Raw genomic sequence first — 19,758 nt, 5'->3', positions numbered from 1 at the left:
AGGCAGGGCTGTGAGCTGCTCCGGAGTGGCTTGTTTGCTGACAGTCTGGACCTGGCTTCCTATGCCTGACAGTCTTGATGTCATGCTCCATGGCTAGAGGAGGGCATCTTGGCTGCATGTGCTCTCTTTGGTGGGCAGAGTGGGTTCACCACATGTAGGAAGGCTTGGTTTTTCTTTTAAATGTCAAAGGGATTTTGTTCCTCTAAGGACAGCTTAGGAAAATAAAACATTGCAGGCCCCCTAGTCTTCAGTGGTGTGTTGTATAGTGTACATTATGGTGGTGCTGAAATACCATGTGGGCGATTGGAATGTACAGGGGTGTTGAGGCTTCTGCTTGGGTAAAGTTTGTATTTGTTTTTGCCTTGACTGGTGGTGAGCACAGGGGAAAGCTGTAGGGAGGGTTTTCCTTACCGAGGCCAGGGGAGTGAAGGCTGAAGGCCTGTGGTAATGATGGGTCTCCTGATGATGCATCTGTCATCGGGTGCATGGAGACTTGCTGTGCCCTTTGCTTTAGTGTAGCGTGAGGATGCGGCTGTCCTACTCAACAGTCAGAGGGGACTGATTTACCCAGAAGATGAGTTCTCTTGAAGGAGAACTCTATGGGTAGTCATTTTCCTTGCAAGGTGTAGACCTCTGGTGCTCAGTTGTGTATGTGGCCCTTGGTGTTCTTTCTGTGAACGGGTGCTGTGTTCAGCAGTGGGGCACTTCTGTGTTCTGCTGCCCTGGCTTTTGCTGGGCTCTGTGTGTCTGTGCTTGGGGGCTGCAGCGTGCCTGGGTGGACCTGTCCATCACCTGCACTCTCAAGCCTAGAGAGAGATGGAAAGTGGGGCTTTTCCCTGAGTTTGTGGCAGACTCTTTTAAGTGGCAAAACCTGGCCTGAGCTGCCTCAGGCTCATCCTTTCTAGTGTGAATGCTCATGTTTTGTTGCAGGAATGGTTCCATTGCAGGCCACTACCCCAGCCCTCTCTGAGTGTCTCATAATACAGGGCATACCTGCCAGAGCATCTCCGTAAAAGGTAGAAACCAAATTCTGAAGGTTTGAGGCAAGGCCGTGTGGGTTTGAGCCATGTGGTTTTCAACAGGTATCAGTGATTCTGGGCCCCAGCTTACTGGGGCCAGGGGCCAGAGTGCAGGAAGTTGTCAGTCCTGCCAGCTTTTGAAGCCCTGCTGGGTGCCCGGGTTTGGAGTGAAAGACTGGACAGCAACAGAGCCAGGCAGCCTTGCGTAAGGGGGGCTCGGCTCCCAGAGTGTGTGGCTTGAGTGTGGGCTTGTGAGGGGATAGAGGAGCAGCTGTGCTGGGTGGTGGAGGCCTTGAGGGCTGAGTGCAGGGCAGGACTGGGGAAATCAGCCGCAGCTCCGGTGTAGAAACTTTCTGTCTTCCAATGGAAAATTCAGAAGAGGGAAAAACACTTGACCTGTAGCCACCAGGCAACAGTGTCAACTCTGCTAATGTTTGGGGAGCAGGTGTCTGTTCTTTGCCGGGTGGCTGAGCTGAGCAGCTCTTTGCTTCATTGCACGGGCCCTTTAGGCACTGACCTCATGGCTCATGTGCAGCTTCCAAGCAGCATATCTGCCCAACATGCTCACTTGTGTTATGGCACCTGTTCTATCTGACACTGCCCTGGTGTGGTCGAGGCCTGTGTGGTCCTGGGGCTCACCAAGGCTGGGCTTCTCTACTGCCCTGGGCCGAGGTGCACATGGGGTCTTCCTGGAGCTTTTGCTTGGGGCCAGGGCCTGGGGGTTTCAAGTGAAGGGAAGAGCCTCCGGTTTGGGGCCAAGTGCTCGGTGCCTCCTAGGGAGTGTTCACCACTCTCTGCTGCTCCGCCTCAGGTGATCCAGCAGTCCCCGAAGCCAGGAGCCCTGATCCGGCCCCCGCAGGTGACCTTGACGCAGACGCCCATGGTTGCTCTACGGCAACCTCACAGCCGGATCATGCTCACCACGCCACAGCAGATCCAGCTCAACCAGCTGCAGCCAGGTGAGGGGCTCATCCCAGAACAGCCATCAGTGGGATTCTGTTTTATTTCATTATTTTAAAAAGTGAATTTAATTTTATTTTTATTGTGGTAAGATACATATAACATAAAATTTACCAGCTTAACCCTTTTAAGTATATTATTCAGTGGCAGTAATTAAACATTTACAGTGTTGTGCAACCATCACCACTGACAATATAATTTTAAAAATTAAACATAGTAAAGTTAATATAAAAAAATGATTTTTCCCCCCCTTTTTGTCTTTTTTTGTGACTGGTAACGGGATCGCAACCGTACCGCGCTCAACCAGTGAGCGGACTGGTCTCTATATGGGATCCGAACCCTTGGCGGGAGCGCCGCCGCGCTCCCAAGCGCCGCACTCTACCAAGTGCGCCACTGGGCCGGCCCTAAAAAAATGATTTTAAAAGTTATATGTTTATATTTTAACCACTGTTGGTGTTTTTTATCATTAGTCATTTCTGTTCTTAAAAGCATTTGATGAAATACAGGAAAATAAGTGCTTGAGAGATGCAGCTTTTACTTCTAACTATAATTTAGAGTTATCAATCTGAAGTTTTTGAAAACTTTCCTGTAGCTAGTTAGGAGAGTGATAGTTTTTCTCTTGGCCCATAAAGTACCAGAGTGAGTAGTTCAGTGGCAGCCTCACATGGTTTCCCATTATGTGTCTTTTGCTCTGTAGTGCCCGTGGTGAAACCCGCCGTGTTACCTGGAACCAAAGCCCTTTCCACCGTCTCGGCACAAGCAGCTGCTGCGCAGAAGAATAAGCTCAAGGAGCCTGGGGGAGGCTCGTTTCGGTAAGGAGTGAGCCTCTGTGCACTGGGAGAGAGCGGCTAAAGAGGAAGGAGAGTCCTTGATTGGTGTTTCTCCATTCTCATCGTGGGCCTTTCCCAGTGGCACCTGGCAGCTAGCAGCTTTGAGACCATGGTTCTTCATACTTGATTTTGATCTTACGTCCTTGCGGCTCTGTTCTTCCACAGAGTTAGCTCAGAAAGGTTTCCTTCATATACATAGTAGGAAAGTAAATCAACTGGTTTTTTATATGAACTAACAGAAAATTCGTCTTTATAATCGCGCAAAACAGTATTCCGTGTTCATCACAGCTGGTAACACACACTGTCTTGCTTGCCGTGCGTTCACCCTTAGAACCTTCAGGAATGCCGTGCTTAGCTTCGGTCTCTTGATGAGCAGCCGGTCTGAGTATCAACCCCAGGCAAGGAAGTACTTCTGGGGAGATGAGTGACAGAACAAGCTGCAGAATGACTTTTATTGTGATGAAGCCATGGGAAAGTGTGCCTATATCAGGAAGTTTCGTGTGGCTCCTCCCTTCCCAGACACTGCATTCCTAAAGGCGTCGGGCAGGGCGTGGCTGGGGAACCGTGGTGGCCTGAACTGGAGTCTGCCCAAGCAGCATGAGGTGGGTGCTGTGCCCAGGGCAGCCCCACGGAGGACCGACACCCGGGTGGGGTGGGGAGGGAGTTACACATATACAGATTCAAAAGGTAAATATATCGAGGCCCACTGTGGTTTCTTATTGTCAGAGACAGGTGATGGAAATACAGCAGAAGGAATAAACCAGAACGAACATTGTGGTGCTGCATTGAATTGGACATGTAGACAGAAGCATGTGGATTTCAAAGTACATGGATGTAGAAATAACTACAGATATGGATGTGAATTCCTATCTTTGTCCACTGAAGGAGCCTTGGAACAGTAACCCCCAGTAGTAATGAGTACACTTAATGCTCAGATCTTGTCTTCTGAAAACCACTTTCTACTAAGTGACAAGGGCTCTGTATTAGTCAGTCTCTGTTGCTTATAACAAAACACCTGAAACTGGGTAATTCATGAAAAAACATTTTTTGCTTACAGTTTTGGAGGCTGGGAAGTACAAAGTTCAGGGAACACAGCTGATGAGGGCCTTGTCCTAGTAGTGGACTCCAGCGACTCAGGGCATCACGTGGTGTACGGCAGAGCAGAGAGAGAGCTAACCTTCTCAGTTGGCTCCTTTTAGAGCCATCAGAACCACTCCTGGGACCACCATTATTAATCCAGTCACTGTGTCAGGATCCTCACAATTAATCACCTCTTCGTTGATTGCCCCACCTTTTAGTCACCATACTAGGATTTCCCATCCTCTTACAGTCACAGTGACAGTGAGGATAAGGCTTGGGGGACCCAGTTCAGTCCCTATCAGACTCTAGAGAAAAGGCTGCTTCTAGGGCAGGGATAAGGAAAGCACATGCTGTGCTTAGACCATCTTGCCGTATCAGCAGTGCTCAGGTGGAGGGCACAAAGTCCGCTGAGACAGCTGGCGCCCATGGGCCGGGTCCATGTCACCATGGCAGTGCGAGTGTAGACTGGATAGGAACTGGCAGATTGTAACCGTCGGCGATGTGGAGCCACGAGTCTGTGTGGGTGTCAGTCACTGAGTACATGCATGAAATTGTGAGGAGTGGGATGTGTATGCACTTCAGAGGAGCTCCCCATAAGACACAGATCACACTGGGGAGATGCCAGGCAGGACCCCCTTGCCCAGTGCTCAGAGTGCACTTCAGTAAGGGAACACCAGGACAGAGCCCACCTGTTGGGAGGTAGTGTGACTTGTGGGCATCCCTGTCAGGGACGTGTAGCCTGCGTCACGCAGGGACAGCTAGCAGGGAAAGGCTGAGGGTGTTGCAGCCAAGGGAGACTGAAGAGGCGTTACAGCTAAACTTGGCATGGGACTCAGATGGGGACCTTCTTGCTGGGACCGTCATTGCACCCAGGAGCGTCTGAGGAATGGGCGTGGTCATGGACTGCTGTTCAGGGCGTGGCTTCCACGGTGCCCCTGGTTCTGCAGGGGATGCCCTCATCCATAGGAAACATACGTGGCAGTGTTCTGAGTTGTGGGGTGTCAGGCCAGCACCTTATTCTCAACTTACTCTGTGGTCTTTTTTTTTTTTTTTTAAACGGTTTCATGTGGAACAAACTCCTTGAAGCAGTAAGTGTTCTTGGTTTTTGCTTTCTGTGGACTTGCATTGACTATGGTTGAGCCCCCTACACAGATCTGTGTATAAAAACTCAATTTTGGCTTCAGCCCCACACAGCTCTTCCTGTAAAAGAGAAGATTAATTTTCACATAGGGCAGCTAGGCGGCTTCTTTTAGACGAGGGGGCACCGTGCAGTGTGGGGGCAGGGAGGACACGGCTGGTGTGGCACTGTGTGCTTTCTGCAGGGGGTTCCCTGCCCTCAGTTTATTGCCCACCAAGTCAGAACCAGCTCACGACTCCTCCTGATGGATTCCTTCTGCAGTAGTAGTGGCCTTTTCTTCTTTCTCAAGGGATGATGATGACATTAATGATGTTGCTTCAATGGCTGGAGTGAACCTGTCAGAAGAAAGTGCAAGGATATTAGCCACAAACTCTGAACTGGTGGGCACGCTAACGAGGTCCTGTAAAGACGAAACCTTCCTCCTCCCAGCGCCTTTACAAAGAAGAATATTAGAAATAGGTAAGCCTGTACTTAATAACTGTCACTAGGATTTTTAGCTCCACATGTGGGGTTGGTGTGTGCTGTGACTTTAATAAGGATTCAGGTAAACATTTTCCTCTGCTGGCGGCTTTGCTGTTGGAGTGGGTGAACTTCAGGTGAACACTCCTGATACCATGTTGTGTACTTTGCCCAAGTTGTAATTTCCACGTGGTCAGTGGTGATGGCTTTTAAGTTGTGGAAGTGTGGGTAGACCATTGTCTTCCACCTGCTGGCCTGCCTGGGCCGCCCTCTGATGGAGTGCATAAAGAAGTAACTGGTGGATAAGAGGGAAAAAACAGTACAGTAGTGAGGAAAGAAAACTGCTCAGATGATTGTAAAGTGTCTTTTTATTGCCCAACTTTCAGGTAAAAAACATGGTATAACAGAATTACACCCTGATGTAGTAAGTTATGTATCGCATGCCACACAACAAAGGCTACAGAACCTCGTAGAAAAAATATCTGAAACTGCTCAGCAGAAGAACTTCTCTTACAAGGTAATGGGCTGTGCTTCTGAAGAGAGCATCTTTCTGTTGTTGATTCCCGATGCTGTGCTGCCCGGAAGCCATCTTCCCACATCCAGGTGGAGGGCGGAGGTGTCCCCAGTGACCCTGTGTCCATTTTAAACTTGTTTTGAATTTTTTGCTGAACTAGATTTCCCTGGCTAGGGAAGGGGGATGGGGACCTGCAGGAGGATGCTTTGAGGGATTTTACCTCCTGGAAGGTGCACCTGTTCAGCTTGAAAACTATGGAGTCTTCTGCTCTTATTCAATCCTGGGGTTGCCAGCACCTGTGGGTGCCAGCCCTTCCCCTGGGCATGAGCTGAACCCGTAGACCCCATCCTCATGGAGCACATTTTCAAGGCCAGGTTCGCCTTCCTCAGCAGTCCCAGGAGCGCCATTCTGGAGAGCACCCGGAGCAGCCAGGAGTGGGTCCAGCTGCATGAGGCAGGTGTTAGCACCTTCAGAGCAGCATTTAAAATAAATACACTTGGCTGCTGTGCTTCAAAATGTGTCTGTGTTGCTATAAAAAAAGTAAATGTTACTTTAAAACTATCAAGCAGTATCAAAGTGTATAAAACAACCTCTCCGAGTCCCCAGAATAACCACCCTGAGGCTTTTATGTCTGGTTTGAACACGCAGGCCCTCGGGGTGCAGCGTGGGGAGGTGGGAGGAGGTGGGCTTTGCTCAGTGCTGGAGCTGGGCTGAGGAGGGAGGGAGTCATGTGCAGAATGCCTGGCATGTTAGGTTGGGCTCCTGAGTTTATACAGACAATATTTTTACTGTTTTGCAGGACGATGACAGGTATGAGCAGTCAAGTGACGTCCGGGCTCAGCTTAAGTTTTTTGAACAGCTCGATCAGATCGAGAAGCAGCGTAAGGATGAGCAGGAGAGGGAGATCCTCCTGCGGGCAGCCAAGGCAAGTGCAGGCGTTGGCAGGGTACCCCGCTCCCTGGCCACCCATCTTGGGCGCCCTGTCCTCTGGCCACACGTTTCGGGCACCCCTGCCCAATCTGCTCACCTAGACTCTTGGGGTTTCTGGTGGCTGACCCATGGTTGTAAGTGGAACTACAGAGAGAAGCCTTGCACGTGCAGCATGCCCCAGTGCACAAGCGTGAATGCTTGAAAGGTGGGGCACCTCCCATTCCTCTGAGCACAGCCACCCTTAGGTGTGAATGGTGGGTGGGGTGAGCCCCTTGTGCTTATCAGACCAGACTCTACGCTCATGTTGCCCTTCACTCTAGAGAACATTCAGAGCAGGCATGGTGCGCCTCCTCGTTAGCAGAGTCAGGAGAGGTTGTGGTACTTGGGGGGCTCGTGCTTTGGTGTTGGCCAAAGGCCAGCCCTTCCCCCACCATCTGTGGGGCAGGACTAGGACCTGGTCTAGAGACCTGCCAGGCTCTGTCATGGCCCAGCATCATCATGTTGTAAGCCAGAGGCCTGCAGTTGGTGGACGTATGACAAAGGCCATATCTTATTTCTTATCATATCCAAATGGGGTTGATTTTCTTAGAAGAATGCCTTTACCATGATGTGCGATCTAAATGTTAACTTTTGGCTATAAGCATTTAAAAATTTTGATATGCATTGTCTCATATGGCCTAGATGTTACTGTATAATGAATAAGATAGCATTTTTGTTAGATGGTAAACATATTTAGGTGATGACTTTTTTTTCCCCTACCTTTCAAAAATAGTCTCGATCCAGACAAGAAGATCCAGAACAATTAAGGTTGAAACAGAAGGCAAAAGAGGTAAGCTTTTTCAGCCACAGACTGTTCACTACACACTTGAAAATATGTTCATATCCAACCTATATGTCCAACAAAAGAGAGAAAGGTTAAGAAAACTGTGGTATTTCTGTACAGTAGCGTTTACTTAGATATTTAAAATGTTAGTGAAGTTCAGGTAATACTGTGTCAAAGGTATTTCTGTGCAGTTTGTATCCTACTTTTATTTTTTATTTTTATTTTTTTCTTTTTTGTGACCAGTAAGGGGATCGCAACCCTTGGCTTGGTGTTGCCTGCACCGCGCTCAGCCAGTGAGCACATCAGCCATCCCTATATAGGATCTGAACCTGCGGCCTCGGCGCTCCCAGCGCCTCACTCTCCCGAGTGAGCCACAGGTTCAGCCCTGTATCCTACTTTTAAATTTGGTGACTTCTCTTTGGGTGGCATTTAGTCTTTATACTTTTAACTTGTTTATATTTTCTGAGCATTTCAAGATGAACATCTGTTGCTTAAAAAAAATTATCTTTCTGATTATAGAATATGCTTACTGTTAAAGTCAAAACATTAAAGAAATTATAATTTAGGAAATTTCAGAAGACCCTTTGGTACATATGTATCACTTTTGTAGTAAGAGAAATGGTGCAGGAAGTGACCCTCCTCCTTTCCTGTCTGTGTAAAAGATGCAGCAGCAGGAGCTGGCACAGATGAGACAGCGGGACGCCAACCTCACTGCACTTGCAGCCATTGGGCCTCGGAAGAAGAGGAAAGTAGACTGTCCGGGGCCGGGATCAGGAGCAGAGGTACAGGAGCGTGTGGGCCCTGAGGTCTGGAGGGACCTTGGGAGCATCTTAGAACTGCTGTCTTTAGGTAGACAGATGGGCACGAGAATTTGCTTTCTCACCATGTGCTGTCGTCTCACCTTCCCTGCGGCATTGTTTCACATTCCATACTTTACCTTCAAATCAACTTGTTTGTGGTATCACATGAGCTGCAAGTTCTCTCCATAAGGAGGTTTGATCACCATGGTTTTCTATGATGAGGTTTAGACCGACTTTGAAAAGAATATGGGACATGATAAGTCTCCATATTCTCTCTGAAGAATGACTTACAGGGGTAACTGATGACTGAAGAGCGTACGGGAGATAAGCCCATGGCAGGATGATGATCCATAGTATAAAGGAAAGCAGTTATTACGTGTTTCTGTTTGTCCAGATTTTGTTAGTTTCCTATCTTCTTGTCATATTTTTTACTCTAATAGTTATAGACCCAATAGTAACATATTATTTTTGCTTTAAACTGTCAATTTTTTTTTTTTTTTTGTCCTTTTTGAGACCGGCCACACCGCGCTCAGCCAGTGAGCGCACCGGCCATCCCTACATAGGATCCGAACCCGCGGCGGGAGCTCTGCTGCGCTCCCAGTGCCGCACTCCTCCCGGGTGCGCCACGGGCTCGGCCCAAACTGTCAATTTTTTTTAAAAAGTAAATCATAAGAAGAAAGAAAACATAGTGTTCTATATTTACCTACCTACCTAGCTACCGTTTCTGGTGCTGTTCAGTCCTTCTCCCAGATCCTTGTTTCCATCCGTCACCATGTCCCTGTGGCATGAGACAGCCTCTAGCATTTCTTGTCATGCAGGTGTACTGGTGGATTCTCTCAGCTTTTGTTTACATGAAAGTGGTTGTATTTCACCCTCATCTTTTGAAGGATGTTTTTTCACTGGTTATAAAATTCTGGATTGATAGTTTGTCATCTTTGTGTGAAACTTTCAAGGTATTTTTCCAGTGTCTCCTGGGGTCTTGCTGTATTTTTTCCCTTGTCCTTTGTATGTAATACGTCACTTCTCTGACCATTTGGAGGCTTTTAATCTTTGTTTTTCAGAAGTCTGGTCTGTGTTGTGTTTAGGCGTGGTTCTCTGGATATTCAGTCTACTTCAAATTCTCTGTCTTCTTCATCACGTTTCGAACACTTTGGCCATTATTTCTTCAAGTGTTTTTTTCTGTTTTAATATTTTTTCTAGAGGGACTGCGGTTATGAGTGTATTAGACCTGTTGGTAGCGCCCCACAGGTCTTTGAGCCTGTGTTCATTTACTTCAGTCTCTTTTCTGCCTGTTCTTCAGACTAGAAAATTTCTGCTGATCTACTTTCAAGTTCCTTGACCTAATTATTTGCTGAGTTTCCCTGTCTCTTCATTTATTGAGACCATATTTTTCCACAATTCTCTGAACTTATTTATTTGTTGTTTTTGTGGGATTTTTGGCAAGTGGCTGGTACAGGGATTGAACCCTGGACCTCAATGTTGTATTTATTGAAGCTGCTTTATGAAGTTTTTGTCAAGTCCAGCATGGGGCAGTCTCAGACTCAGTTTCTGTTGACTGCTTCTTTTCCTTGACTGTGGATCATTTTTTCTTGTTTCTTTGTGTGTCTAGTGATGGTTGCTTGAATGCTAGATATTGTGGATTACACGTTGAGAGATTCTGGATTCTTATGTCTTCCTCTGAAGAGTATTTATTCTTATTTTAGCAGGCAGTTTGGTTACTGTCTCATCACCTCGAATTTGTGTAGGCTTTATTTCTTATTTTGTTAGTAAGGATCTATGGAAAGTCGGAGATGTTTCTCAAGCCCTTCTAACTTAGCGGGACTCAACCTGCAAACTCTGTCTTCCCTGTCTAGGCTTGGTTTTAGGCTTTGTTACAGTAGGTCTTATTCTAGGGTTCTTACTCTTAGGAAAAGCCTTTCTGTCAACTCAGCTGGATGCCAGGAGCGTTAACAGGTCTTGTTGCTGGGCAGGCTAGCCTCCAGCACCTTTGGCTCCTTCCCTGGTACTCTGCCTGACCTCTGGTATCTTGGTTTTGCTCTCAGCCCCACAGCATCTGCTGTCTCCTGTACTTTGGCTAGTCTTGCCATTCTCAATGGTGTGGATGTGGATTCTGGGACAGGATCAGGGCAGTGACCTTAATAGGATGGTGCTCCTGCCAGGGGCTGTTGGAAGTGTGTGGGCCTGGAATGTCCTGGGACCTCAGTGCTGCAGCTCGCCTGCCCAAGCACCAGCAGTGACCCCCTGTGCAGCACTCTCCTGGTGTGGAGAGGTGGTGCTCAGGGGTGAATGGAGACTGTGCTCTTGGCAATATGGCATTCTAGAGGTTTGGAGGAATCCCTGTTAGTACAATTTAGGTAAAAATGCTAGATATAAATGTGTATGAAGAAAACCCAAACAGACATCATTCATAAATATATGTGTGAGCTGTAGGCAAAATAGGGAGAGATTCTTTGGTGGATCAGAAATGAGAAACACAGATTCCTAAGGCTCGCGAGGGCTCTGGCCAGTGTGAACACGGGCTGTTGGCCCAGGGCGGGAGTCAAAGCCGGGGTGGTGTTCTAAGCAGGAACCTTGAGAGGAGACACTTCCGCTCTTCTGCCATTTGGCTGCTTAGGGTATAGTTCATAAAGGACAGGCAGCATAAATGCTGGAGTGTCCCTTTATTTACCCAACTTAAGATAACGAAGGTTATCTTAAGATAAAACTGCCTTTGTCCTTGGAAGGTGACCAGTGTTTTTATTTCCTGTTTTTTCAGTTAAATCATCATGAACTCGTGGACTCAGACATAAGTCGGTGGTTCCCACGTCACTGCACCTCTCATTTTTATTGCAGCTCAGATTGTGCCGTCTTTGGCCAGTGGAGCATCTACAAGTGGGTTTCTGAGTCATGTTCAAAGATGTGACACTGAGTCTGTGCCACCTGCAATGTTAAGATGTCTCAGCTCATCTCATACCCTTCCTGCTTCAGACCTGAAACAGTCATTTCTGCATGAAGAACTGGTTTCTTCTCGTGGGAAATGACATTTGAAGACCACACATGGGGTTTTAGGCCTTTTCAATGGGCAGAGCTCAGAAATGAACATAAAAACCAGACCAGACCTTGTGAGCTCACACGGGTCTCTCCCAAGTCAAGTAATTCAATTCCAGAGGTATAGGATTTTACTCACCCTGTTCAGAATGACATCTTTGTCTTTCACGTTGAGAATCCTGGTTCTAGGCTGCCCCCAGGGCTGGGGGCCTGGAGAGGTAGGGGAGGGGAGAGCTGGGGAGAGAGAGAGAGGAAAAGAATCCTGGTTCTCATGGGCATAGCAGATGACAGAATTAAAATGCACACGTCATAACCACCCATGTGGTCTGAGAGTAGGAGCTCCAGGGCTACCCACTGATGATGATTACTGAGAATAGTCAGAAGTTGTTTTTCATGTGTGTATTAGTCTGTTTCTGTTGCTTATAACAAAATACACAGAACTGGGTGATTTATAATGAAGACGAAATTCATTGCTTACAGTTTCAGAGGCTAGGAAGTCCAGAGTCTGGGGCATACATCTGGCGCGGGTCTTGGTGGTGGTGACAGTGATGCACAGGGTGTCACACTGTGAAATGGCGTAGCAGAGAGAGACAGACTCTCCTCTTCCTTTAAAGCCCTCAGAACCACGCCCCTGACCACCATTGTTAATCCATTCACTACTGCACAGTCCTTCTATCACCTCTTCGAGGCTCCACCTTTCAATTACCATAATAGGATTTCCCACCCTCTTAACAGTCACAGTGGGGGCCAGGTTTCTAATACATAAAACTTGGGTTTCTAATACATAAAACTTGGGATCACAATTCAAGCTTCAGGGAGTTTGGGGACATGATTCAGCCTACTGCACTGTGCTTGCTCCCATTGGGCCTATTTTTATATCTACTTTATTTACATTGCCAAAGCACTTAGCTATTACCCTCCCTGTTCACTCTCCTCTAATCTTAGTTCCATAAATAATGACGTATTTGGTGCTGTGGTCAGTCTTTATGTAGATGTCTCTTTAGCCACCTTGGTTTTCTGGGTCTCAGTCTCTGCTGGTTCTTCTAGAATGGCTCGTGGGAACAAGGCTCCCAGGCTCTCGCATGTTGATAAGTTTGTGATTTTTATACCTAAAGGGCTGTTGGATGGCTAGAAAATCCTTGGCTTACTTTTTCTGTCCTTCAGGGTCTCACATACGTTACTCCACATTATTTCCCCTGGTGTAGAAGTATGCTGTCAAAGTATGATGATGATCTAATATTATTTCCTTTGGATGTCATGTGTGTTTTTTGCCCAATGATTTTTTTCTTTTCTTTTTCGTGACCGGTAAGGGGATTGCAACACTTGGCTTGGTGACGCCTGCACCACGCTCAAGCCAGTGAGCGCACTGGCCATTCCTATATTGGATCCAAACCCGCGGCAGGAGCGCCGCTGCACTCCCAGTGCTGCACTCACCGGAGTGCGCCACGGGCTCGGCCCGATTTTTTTCTTTTAAGACTAATAATTTTACTGGAATGTATCTTGGTATTGGTTATTCTGTATTGGCATTCTTTGGTGTATAGGTTGTGTTCTTTCGATGTGCAGTTTCAAATCTTTTTATTTAGGAACATCTTCATTAATAATAATTTTTTTATGTTTTATATTTGTTCTGTTCTCATTTTGTTGTTTTCTTCAGAGACTCCTATTGTTCATGTGTCATCTTCTTTATCTGTTTTAAAATTTTTTTACTTTCTCTTGAATCATTTTAATCTCTCTTTTAAAACTTATTCTTATCCTTTTTACCTTCTGTTTCTCTTAAGGAGTTATTTGGCGTGTTTTACTTGCTTTTGTGTTCTTTTTAATTTAGTCTTCATTTTGCAAATGGAATTTTTATTTCAAGTTTTCTTGACTTTGTCACCTCATTTTTAAGTTTTGCTACCTCTGATTTATGTTGGTCTTTCATGCCTTTTATCATTTTCTCAATGCTTTTTGCTTTGTTTGCAGTAGGGTGTTGTGGCCTTGGTCTGTTTTTAGTTGTGTCTTTCAGCCACTTCTCTTTTTTCCTCATACTGACCTGGGTAGGATTTGACCTTTATGCATTGCTGCTGCCGCCATCATGTGAGTTTAGTTCTTCTCACCTGTGAGAGGAGGTATGGTTCAAGGCAGGTTTGCTGCCTCATAGAGCCCCTGCTGGGTGCTCTTGGGTCCTCGCTGTCTGAGGTCTGGTGGCTTGGTGCCCTCCCTGTTTCCATCTGCACCTTTCTTTGCCTCCCTTGTCCCTATCCTGCTCAATTTTGCTTTCACTCCTGGTGGGTGCTTTGCTGTGTGAGGCCTGTGCTGGTGGGGAGCCCTGGCAGGCAGTGTCGTCAGGGTTCTCACGCCCTGGCTCCCCACTGCCCCTGTGTAGCCGCTGCTCTCAGGTAAACCCGCTGCTCTTTCTGGGAAGACTCGCTCGCTGGCTCCAGGGGTTGCAGGCCTGGTGGGTACACGGTCGCTCTGATTTACCCTGCCGTGTTGTGATGCTGGTCAGGCTTGTGGGTGCTTGTGGTTCCTCTTCGTCAGTTTTGTTTTAAACAGTGTCTGCTGGTTTGGGTTTTGCTGTGCAGTTGCTCTTTCATTCCCAGAATGTATCGATTAACTTTTTTCAAAACATTTTTCTTCCAGTTTAAATAGTTTTCAAACCTAAAGAAAACTTGCTAGAGCAGCAGAAAGAACCCCATCCAGATTCTCATTGTGAATGTCCTGCCATACTGCCTCATCACCCTGTCTCTGCACATATGCGCTTGTGCACGCCTTTGTGTATTTTCTGGCATGGTGCCTGTCACCCCAGGAGCTCACATATTTACTCTGTGACCTCCAGCCGTGGAGCTGCGCATGTCTCACCAGCCGTCCTGTGCAGGCCTGTCTGCCGTGTGGCTGGGAATGTGTCGCAGCCAGTTACTGTGTCCTCAGTCTCTCCTGACTCTCCCTGTTCTTGACAGTGTTGAAGGGGATGGGCCTTCTGTGGGGAGGATGACCCTCAACCTAGGTCTGTCTGATTTTTTCTGTTGACCAACTCAGGTATTGTGTCCGTGGCAAAAGTACTTCACTACAGAGCTGAGTTCTGCCCAGCGTAACACACAAGGAGGCCCTGTGTTGGTCTCTCCACTACTGGTCGTAACCTTGATCCGCAGGATAAGCAGGCGTTGGCCATATTTCTCCCTGTGGTGGCTGCTACTCCTCTAGTACTTACTAGCATGTTATGAAGAGCTTCTCTGTGTCATACAGTGGCTGTTCCTCTTCCGCCTCAGCCTCCATTCCCAGACCATTTGTGCTAGTTGCCACCACGATGCTTGCTGAGTTGTGGTGGTCTGTCACCATCACACCTTCGGCACTCACTAGTTGTCTTTTAATGTCAAGAAGAGCTTTCCTCTTTCTTTCTTTCTTTCTTTCTTTCTTTCTTTCTTTCTTTCTTTCTTTCTTTCTTTCATTCATTCATTCATTCATTCATTCATTCATTCATTCATTCACTCCAGTGTTGTGGACTTGGGTTCCTGTTGTTTTCAGTGGGCTGTAATCAGTGCTCTCATTATTTCTAGATGGATCAGTGGAAGCTTCTTTTGGCTGGCAGCTGTGTCTGTGTCCCTCGTCCTTCATGTACGACATCGTTGACTGGCATCTGTGCTCTCGCTGCCCCTTGCTCCAGGGAACCGTAGTTCCTTCTGGTGGAGGGTGGCACGTGGAGGCCGAGTTCTGGCACCACATGTGCTGACTGCTGCTGGGCACCACTGCCCACAGGCGTTTGGAGCAGCCTGGGCTCAGGGGCTTGTCTGTAGATGTCCAGGCCCTGGTCTGGCAGTGTGGGACTTCTGTCTAGCCAGCCCTCTCCTTGCTTATAGGTCCCTTCTCAGACAGCCAGGACTCTAGTTCCTATCGTTCTTTTTTCTTTTTTTTTCCTTTTTGTCTTTTTTCATGACCGGTAACATGATCGCAACCCTCGGTGTCGCGCCCGCACTGCGCTCAACCAGTGAGCGGACTGGTCTCTATATGGGATCCGAACCCTCGGCGGGAGCGCCGTCGCGCTCCCAAGTGCTGCACTCTACCGAGTGCGCCACCGGGCCGGCCCACTATCGTTCTTGATGTATTGGTTTTTCTGCTCAGTAGAGCCAGTTTCCCAACCACTGTAGTGGTTGGCGTCCCTGTCCCAGGAGGAGAGGGTAGATGGGAAAGGCCTCTTGATTAACCTTTGACTTAAGTGTTGAAATACCCAGAGTAACCTCTAAAGGATAGAAAAAGTATGTACTTGTGAAAAACAAGGAAGGTGTAGGGTGGAAGAGCATGGAATGTTGCGAAAGCGGAACAGACAGAGGACCCACAGGAGGCAGTGGGAAAGGGGAGAATTTCAGAAAAGTGTTGCTAAACGAATGAGGCATCTCACCAAACACTGTGTTTTCCATGGCTTGGTTTGCTGGTTTTGAACTTTATGGATATTTGTGTGTTACACGTGTAATGATTAACACAAAATCCGGAATTAAAAAAAAAAATCCTCCACATACCTTTCTTCATCAGAGATAATTATGCTCAATATTTCTTTTTTAAATTTAGGATTATTTCCAAATGGCAAGTCTTTTTCTTTTTTAAGAAAACTTTTCGTTTTGAACTGCAGTTGACCCTTGAACAAATAGGGCCAGCGTTGGGGCTCTGACCCCTGCGCAGTCGAAGATCCACACACAACTTCTGCTTCCTCCAAACTTAACTGTTTAACTCCTTAATTGCCGATATACTACGGTTAGGTAGGCTACTTAACTGTTTGGTTTAGGTATATTTATGCATTCATGATATACTTAAACAAAGTTTTTTCAATACGTTTATTAAAAAAAATCCACGTATGAGTAGTAGACTTGTGCAGTTCACATGGGTCAGCTATGAGTGGATTCAGCCATCTGTGGATTGAAAATATTCAGAAAAATAAAAAAGTAACAATACAACAATAAAAAAAGAATGCACATAAGAAATATGGCCATCTTCCAAAAAAAAAAAAAAAAAAAAAAGGCCCTTTTCCAAAAAAAAAAAAAAAGGCCCTTTTCCAAAAAAAAAAAAAAAGGCCCTTTTCCAAAAAAAAAAAAAAAGGCCCTTTTCCAAAAAAAAAAAAAAAGGCCCTTTTCCAAAAAAAAAAAAAAACAAAAAAAAAAAAAGAATGCACATAAGAAATATGGCCATCTTCCAAAAAAAAAAAAAAAAAAAAGTACAGCATAACAACTATTTTACATAGCCTTTACATTGTATTATGTATTATAAGTAATCTAGGGATGATTTAAAGTATACAGGAAGATGTGCATAGATTATATGCAAATACTACACCATTTTATACCAGTGACTTGAGCATCCTTGGATTTTGGTATCCACTGGGGATTCCTGGAACCAATCCCCTGTGAGTAGTGAGGGACAACTCACTATATCCCTTACCCAGTTTCCCCTAATGTTAAACATTGGTATGATACTATTCACTAACAACCTATTTGATTTTTTTTCTGAATTTAAGTTTTAAAAAATTAATACACTTAAATTAAAAAAAAATTTTTTTGGGGGGGGTTGGCAGAGATTGAACCTTGGACCTTGGTGTTATCAGCACCATGCTCTAATCAACTGAGCTAACAGGCCAGCCCAAACTTTAATTTTTAGAGCATTTTTTGGTTCACAGAAAAGTGAGGGGAAAGTTGAGAGATTCTGCACATACCCCTGCCCTCACACGGGAACGGTCTCTCCTGCTGTCATCACCCCCACTGGAGTGGTCCATTCGTTAAAATAGGTGAACCTACGCTAACACATCATTATCAGCCGAAGTCCAAAGCTAGGTTCACTCTTGGTGCTGTACATTCTGTGTGTTTTGACAAATGTATAGTGACATTTGTCCACCATTCCAGTATCATACAGAGTTTTCTTGCCCTAAAAATCTTCTGTGCTCCACCCGTTCATCTCCTCCCCCCAACCCCTGGCAAGCCCGGATCCTTTTATTCTTTCCATGGTTTTGCTTTTTCCAGAATGTCATATAGTTGGAGTCACACAGTGTGTAGCCTTTTCAGATTGGCTTCTTTCACTCAGTAGCACGCATTTAAGTTTCCTCCATGTCTTTTCATAGCTTGATAGCTCATTTCTTTTTAGCACCGAATAATATTCCATTGTTTGGATGCACCACAGTTTATTCATTCACCTACTGAAGGACATCTTGGTGGCTTCCAAGTGTGGGCAATTATGAATGAAGTTGCCATGAACATCCGTGTGCAGGTTTTTGTGTGGACGTAAGTTTTCAACTTCTTTGGTAAACACGAAGGAGTGCAGTTGCTGGATCGTGTGGTAAGAGTGTGTTTAATTTTGTAAGGAACTGATAGGCTGTCTTTTGATGTGGTGCACCATTTTGTGTCCCCACCAGCAGAGAGTTCCTGCCACTCCCTGTCCTTGTTGGGTGTTGTCCGTGTTCTGGATTTTGGCCATTCTAATAGGCATGCAGTGGTGTCTCATCGTGGTTTTAATTTGCATTTCCCTGATGACATAGGATATGGAGCATCTTTTCATGTGCTTGTTTGCCATCTGTGTGTCTTGTTTGGTGAGGCCTCTGTTCAGGTCATTTGCTCATTTTTTAATCAGATCCTTTCTTTTCTTACCATTGAGTTTTAAGCATTCCCTGTATATTTTAATCAGATGTGTCTTTTGCAAACATTTTCTCCTTATTTGATTTCCTCCATTCTTCTCTGACATCCTTGTCCTGTGCCAGGACCCTGTCCAGGAGCCACAGGGCACTTGGCTGTCCTGTCTACCTGGTCCCCTCCACTCTGTGGCAGCTCCCAGGCTTCCCTTGTCTTGCATGACCTTGACACCTTGAAGAGTCCTTGTCTGTTATTTGGTAGAATGTTCCTTAATTTAGGTTTGTTTGACGTTTCCTCACGATGAGATCCAGGTTGTTTGGTTCTAGCTGGCATGTCACAGAGGTGATGCTGTATCCTTCTCTGCAAATTATAGCAGGAGGCTCCTAACATCTCTCCTGTCCCATTGCTGCTGTCAACTTTGAACTCTTGGCTAGAGTGGGGTCTGCCAGGTTTCTCTGCTGTAAAGTTACTATTTTTTTTTTTCCCCATGTAATGACTAAGCATCTTACGGGGACACTTGGAGACTATGCTAACATCCTGTTTCTTATCACATTTTCTCCCTCTGTGTTTAATGTTCAGTGGTGGTTCCTGCCTGCGTCAGGTATTGCTCTGATAATTTCTACTCTGTCTTTCTGTTTACTTTTATTAATTGGAATTCTACTATAAAGAGAGCTCTCTCTTCTCCCCCACTTACTCACTCAGTTATTTACTTGCGTTATTTGCATGGATATTTATTTGATTCTGTAGGTCATAATCTGTTACTCCCACCTATTTATTTTGTTGCTCGAATGGCCCAAGCTTTACTTGTTGTGAGCTCCTTCGGGTTAGTTCCTGTGTCCTTTTGACATGACCCAACCTTTTTTCAAGATTTGCTCACTTTCTGACACCACAGTTTTGCAGGTGCATCTTATATTTTCCCTGTCATTGCTGTGTTCAACTCTTTCTCCAAGGAGAAAGGAGCCTGGACCCCTTTGTTGTAGATGGTGTTCAAGACCAGGGTCTGGGTTCCGGGAGTGCTCGTCGCTCCTGGGTGTCCCAGAGGTAGAGCTGGGGACATGTGTGTGTGCTCATGCACACACTCTCAAGCTCATTCACACACTCACACACCCACGCTCAGCACACTCATACAACACACACACCCTCAACACTTACTAACCTTGACACATACATACCCTCATTGACATGCACACAACACGCACCCACACACTCAAACGTGCACTTGTTTCTTTCTGGCTGCACCTGCACTGGAAATGCAGATTTATACTCAGACTTCGGGTTCCAGTCTAACAGCACAGGTTTCTTCCAGTGTCGTATTTCTGTATGGTTCTTTGTGTACTTAGCCTTAAAAGTCAAAACACTGCACTGCAAGTTACTTAGATCAGCTCTCTCCTTGCCCACCTCTTTCACAGCAGCAGTGTCACTCATTTGCCGCACAGTTGAGGTTCCTTCCTTACTATTTGTTGTCTGTTTGGATTCCCCACATCTTGGTTGGTTTTTTTCCCCAGGGTGCAACATTGCCATGATTCTAAGTCTGAGCTCTACAAAAAGAGAGGTGCTGCCCCTGCCCCCTCCTCCTCCCCATTCTGTCTTGCCCCCT

At 46.2% G+C, this 19,758-nt stretch overlaps 1 protein-coding gene across 1 annotated transcript in view; it reads left to right on the top strand.

Moving 5' to 3' along the window:
* Window positions 1–19,758, top strand: part of TAF4 (TAF4 RNA polymerase II, TATA box binding protein (TBP)-associated factor, 135kDa) — an 83,099-nt gene that overhangs the window by 54,351 nt on the left and 8,990 nt on the right. Inside the window, exons 9-15 of the mRNA XM_008570567.1 lie at window positions 1,831–1,978; window positions 2,677–2,791; window positions 5,317–5,486; window positions 5,873–6,003; window positions 6,800–6,925; window positions 7,703–7,759; window positions 8,416–8,535. Coding sequence (XP_008568789.1) covers window positions 1,831–1,978; window positions 2,677–2,791; window positions 5,317–5,486; window positions 5,873–6,003; window positions 6,800–6,925; window positions 7,703–7,759; window positions 8,416–8,535 — 867 coding nt within the window. The remainder of the gene's footprint in view (window positions 1–1,830; window positions 1,979–2,676; window positions 2,792–5,316; window positions 5,487–5,872; window positions 6,004–6,799; window positions 6,926–7,702; window positions 7,760–8,415; window positions 8,536–19,758) is intronic.

Source organism: Galeopterus variegatus, unplaced genomic scaffold, assembly GCF_000696425.1.
Source record: "Galeopterus variegatus unplaced genomic scaffold, G_variegatus-3.0.2 Scaffold614, whole genome shotgun sequence".
NCBI lineage: Eukaryota > Metazoa > Chordata > Mammalia > Dermoptera > Cynocephalidae > Galeopterus > Galeopterus variegatus.
This window is presented reverse-complemented; position numbering and strand designations above follow the sequence as displayed.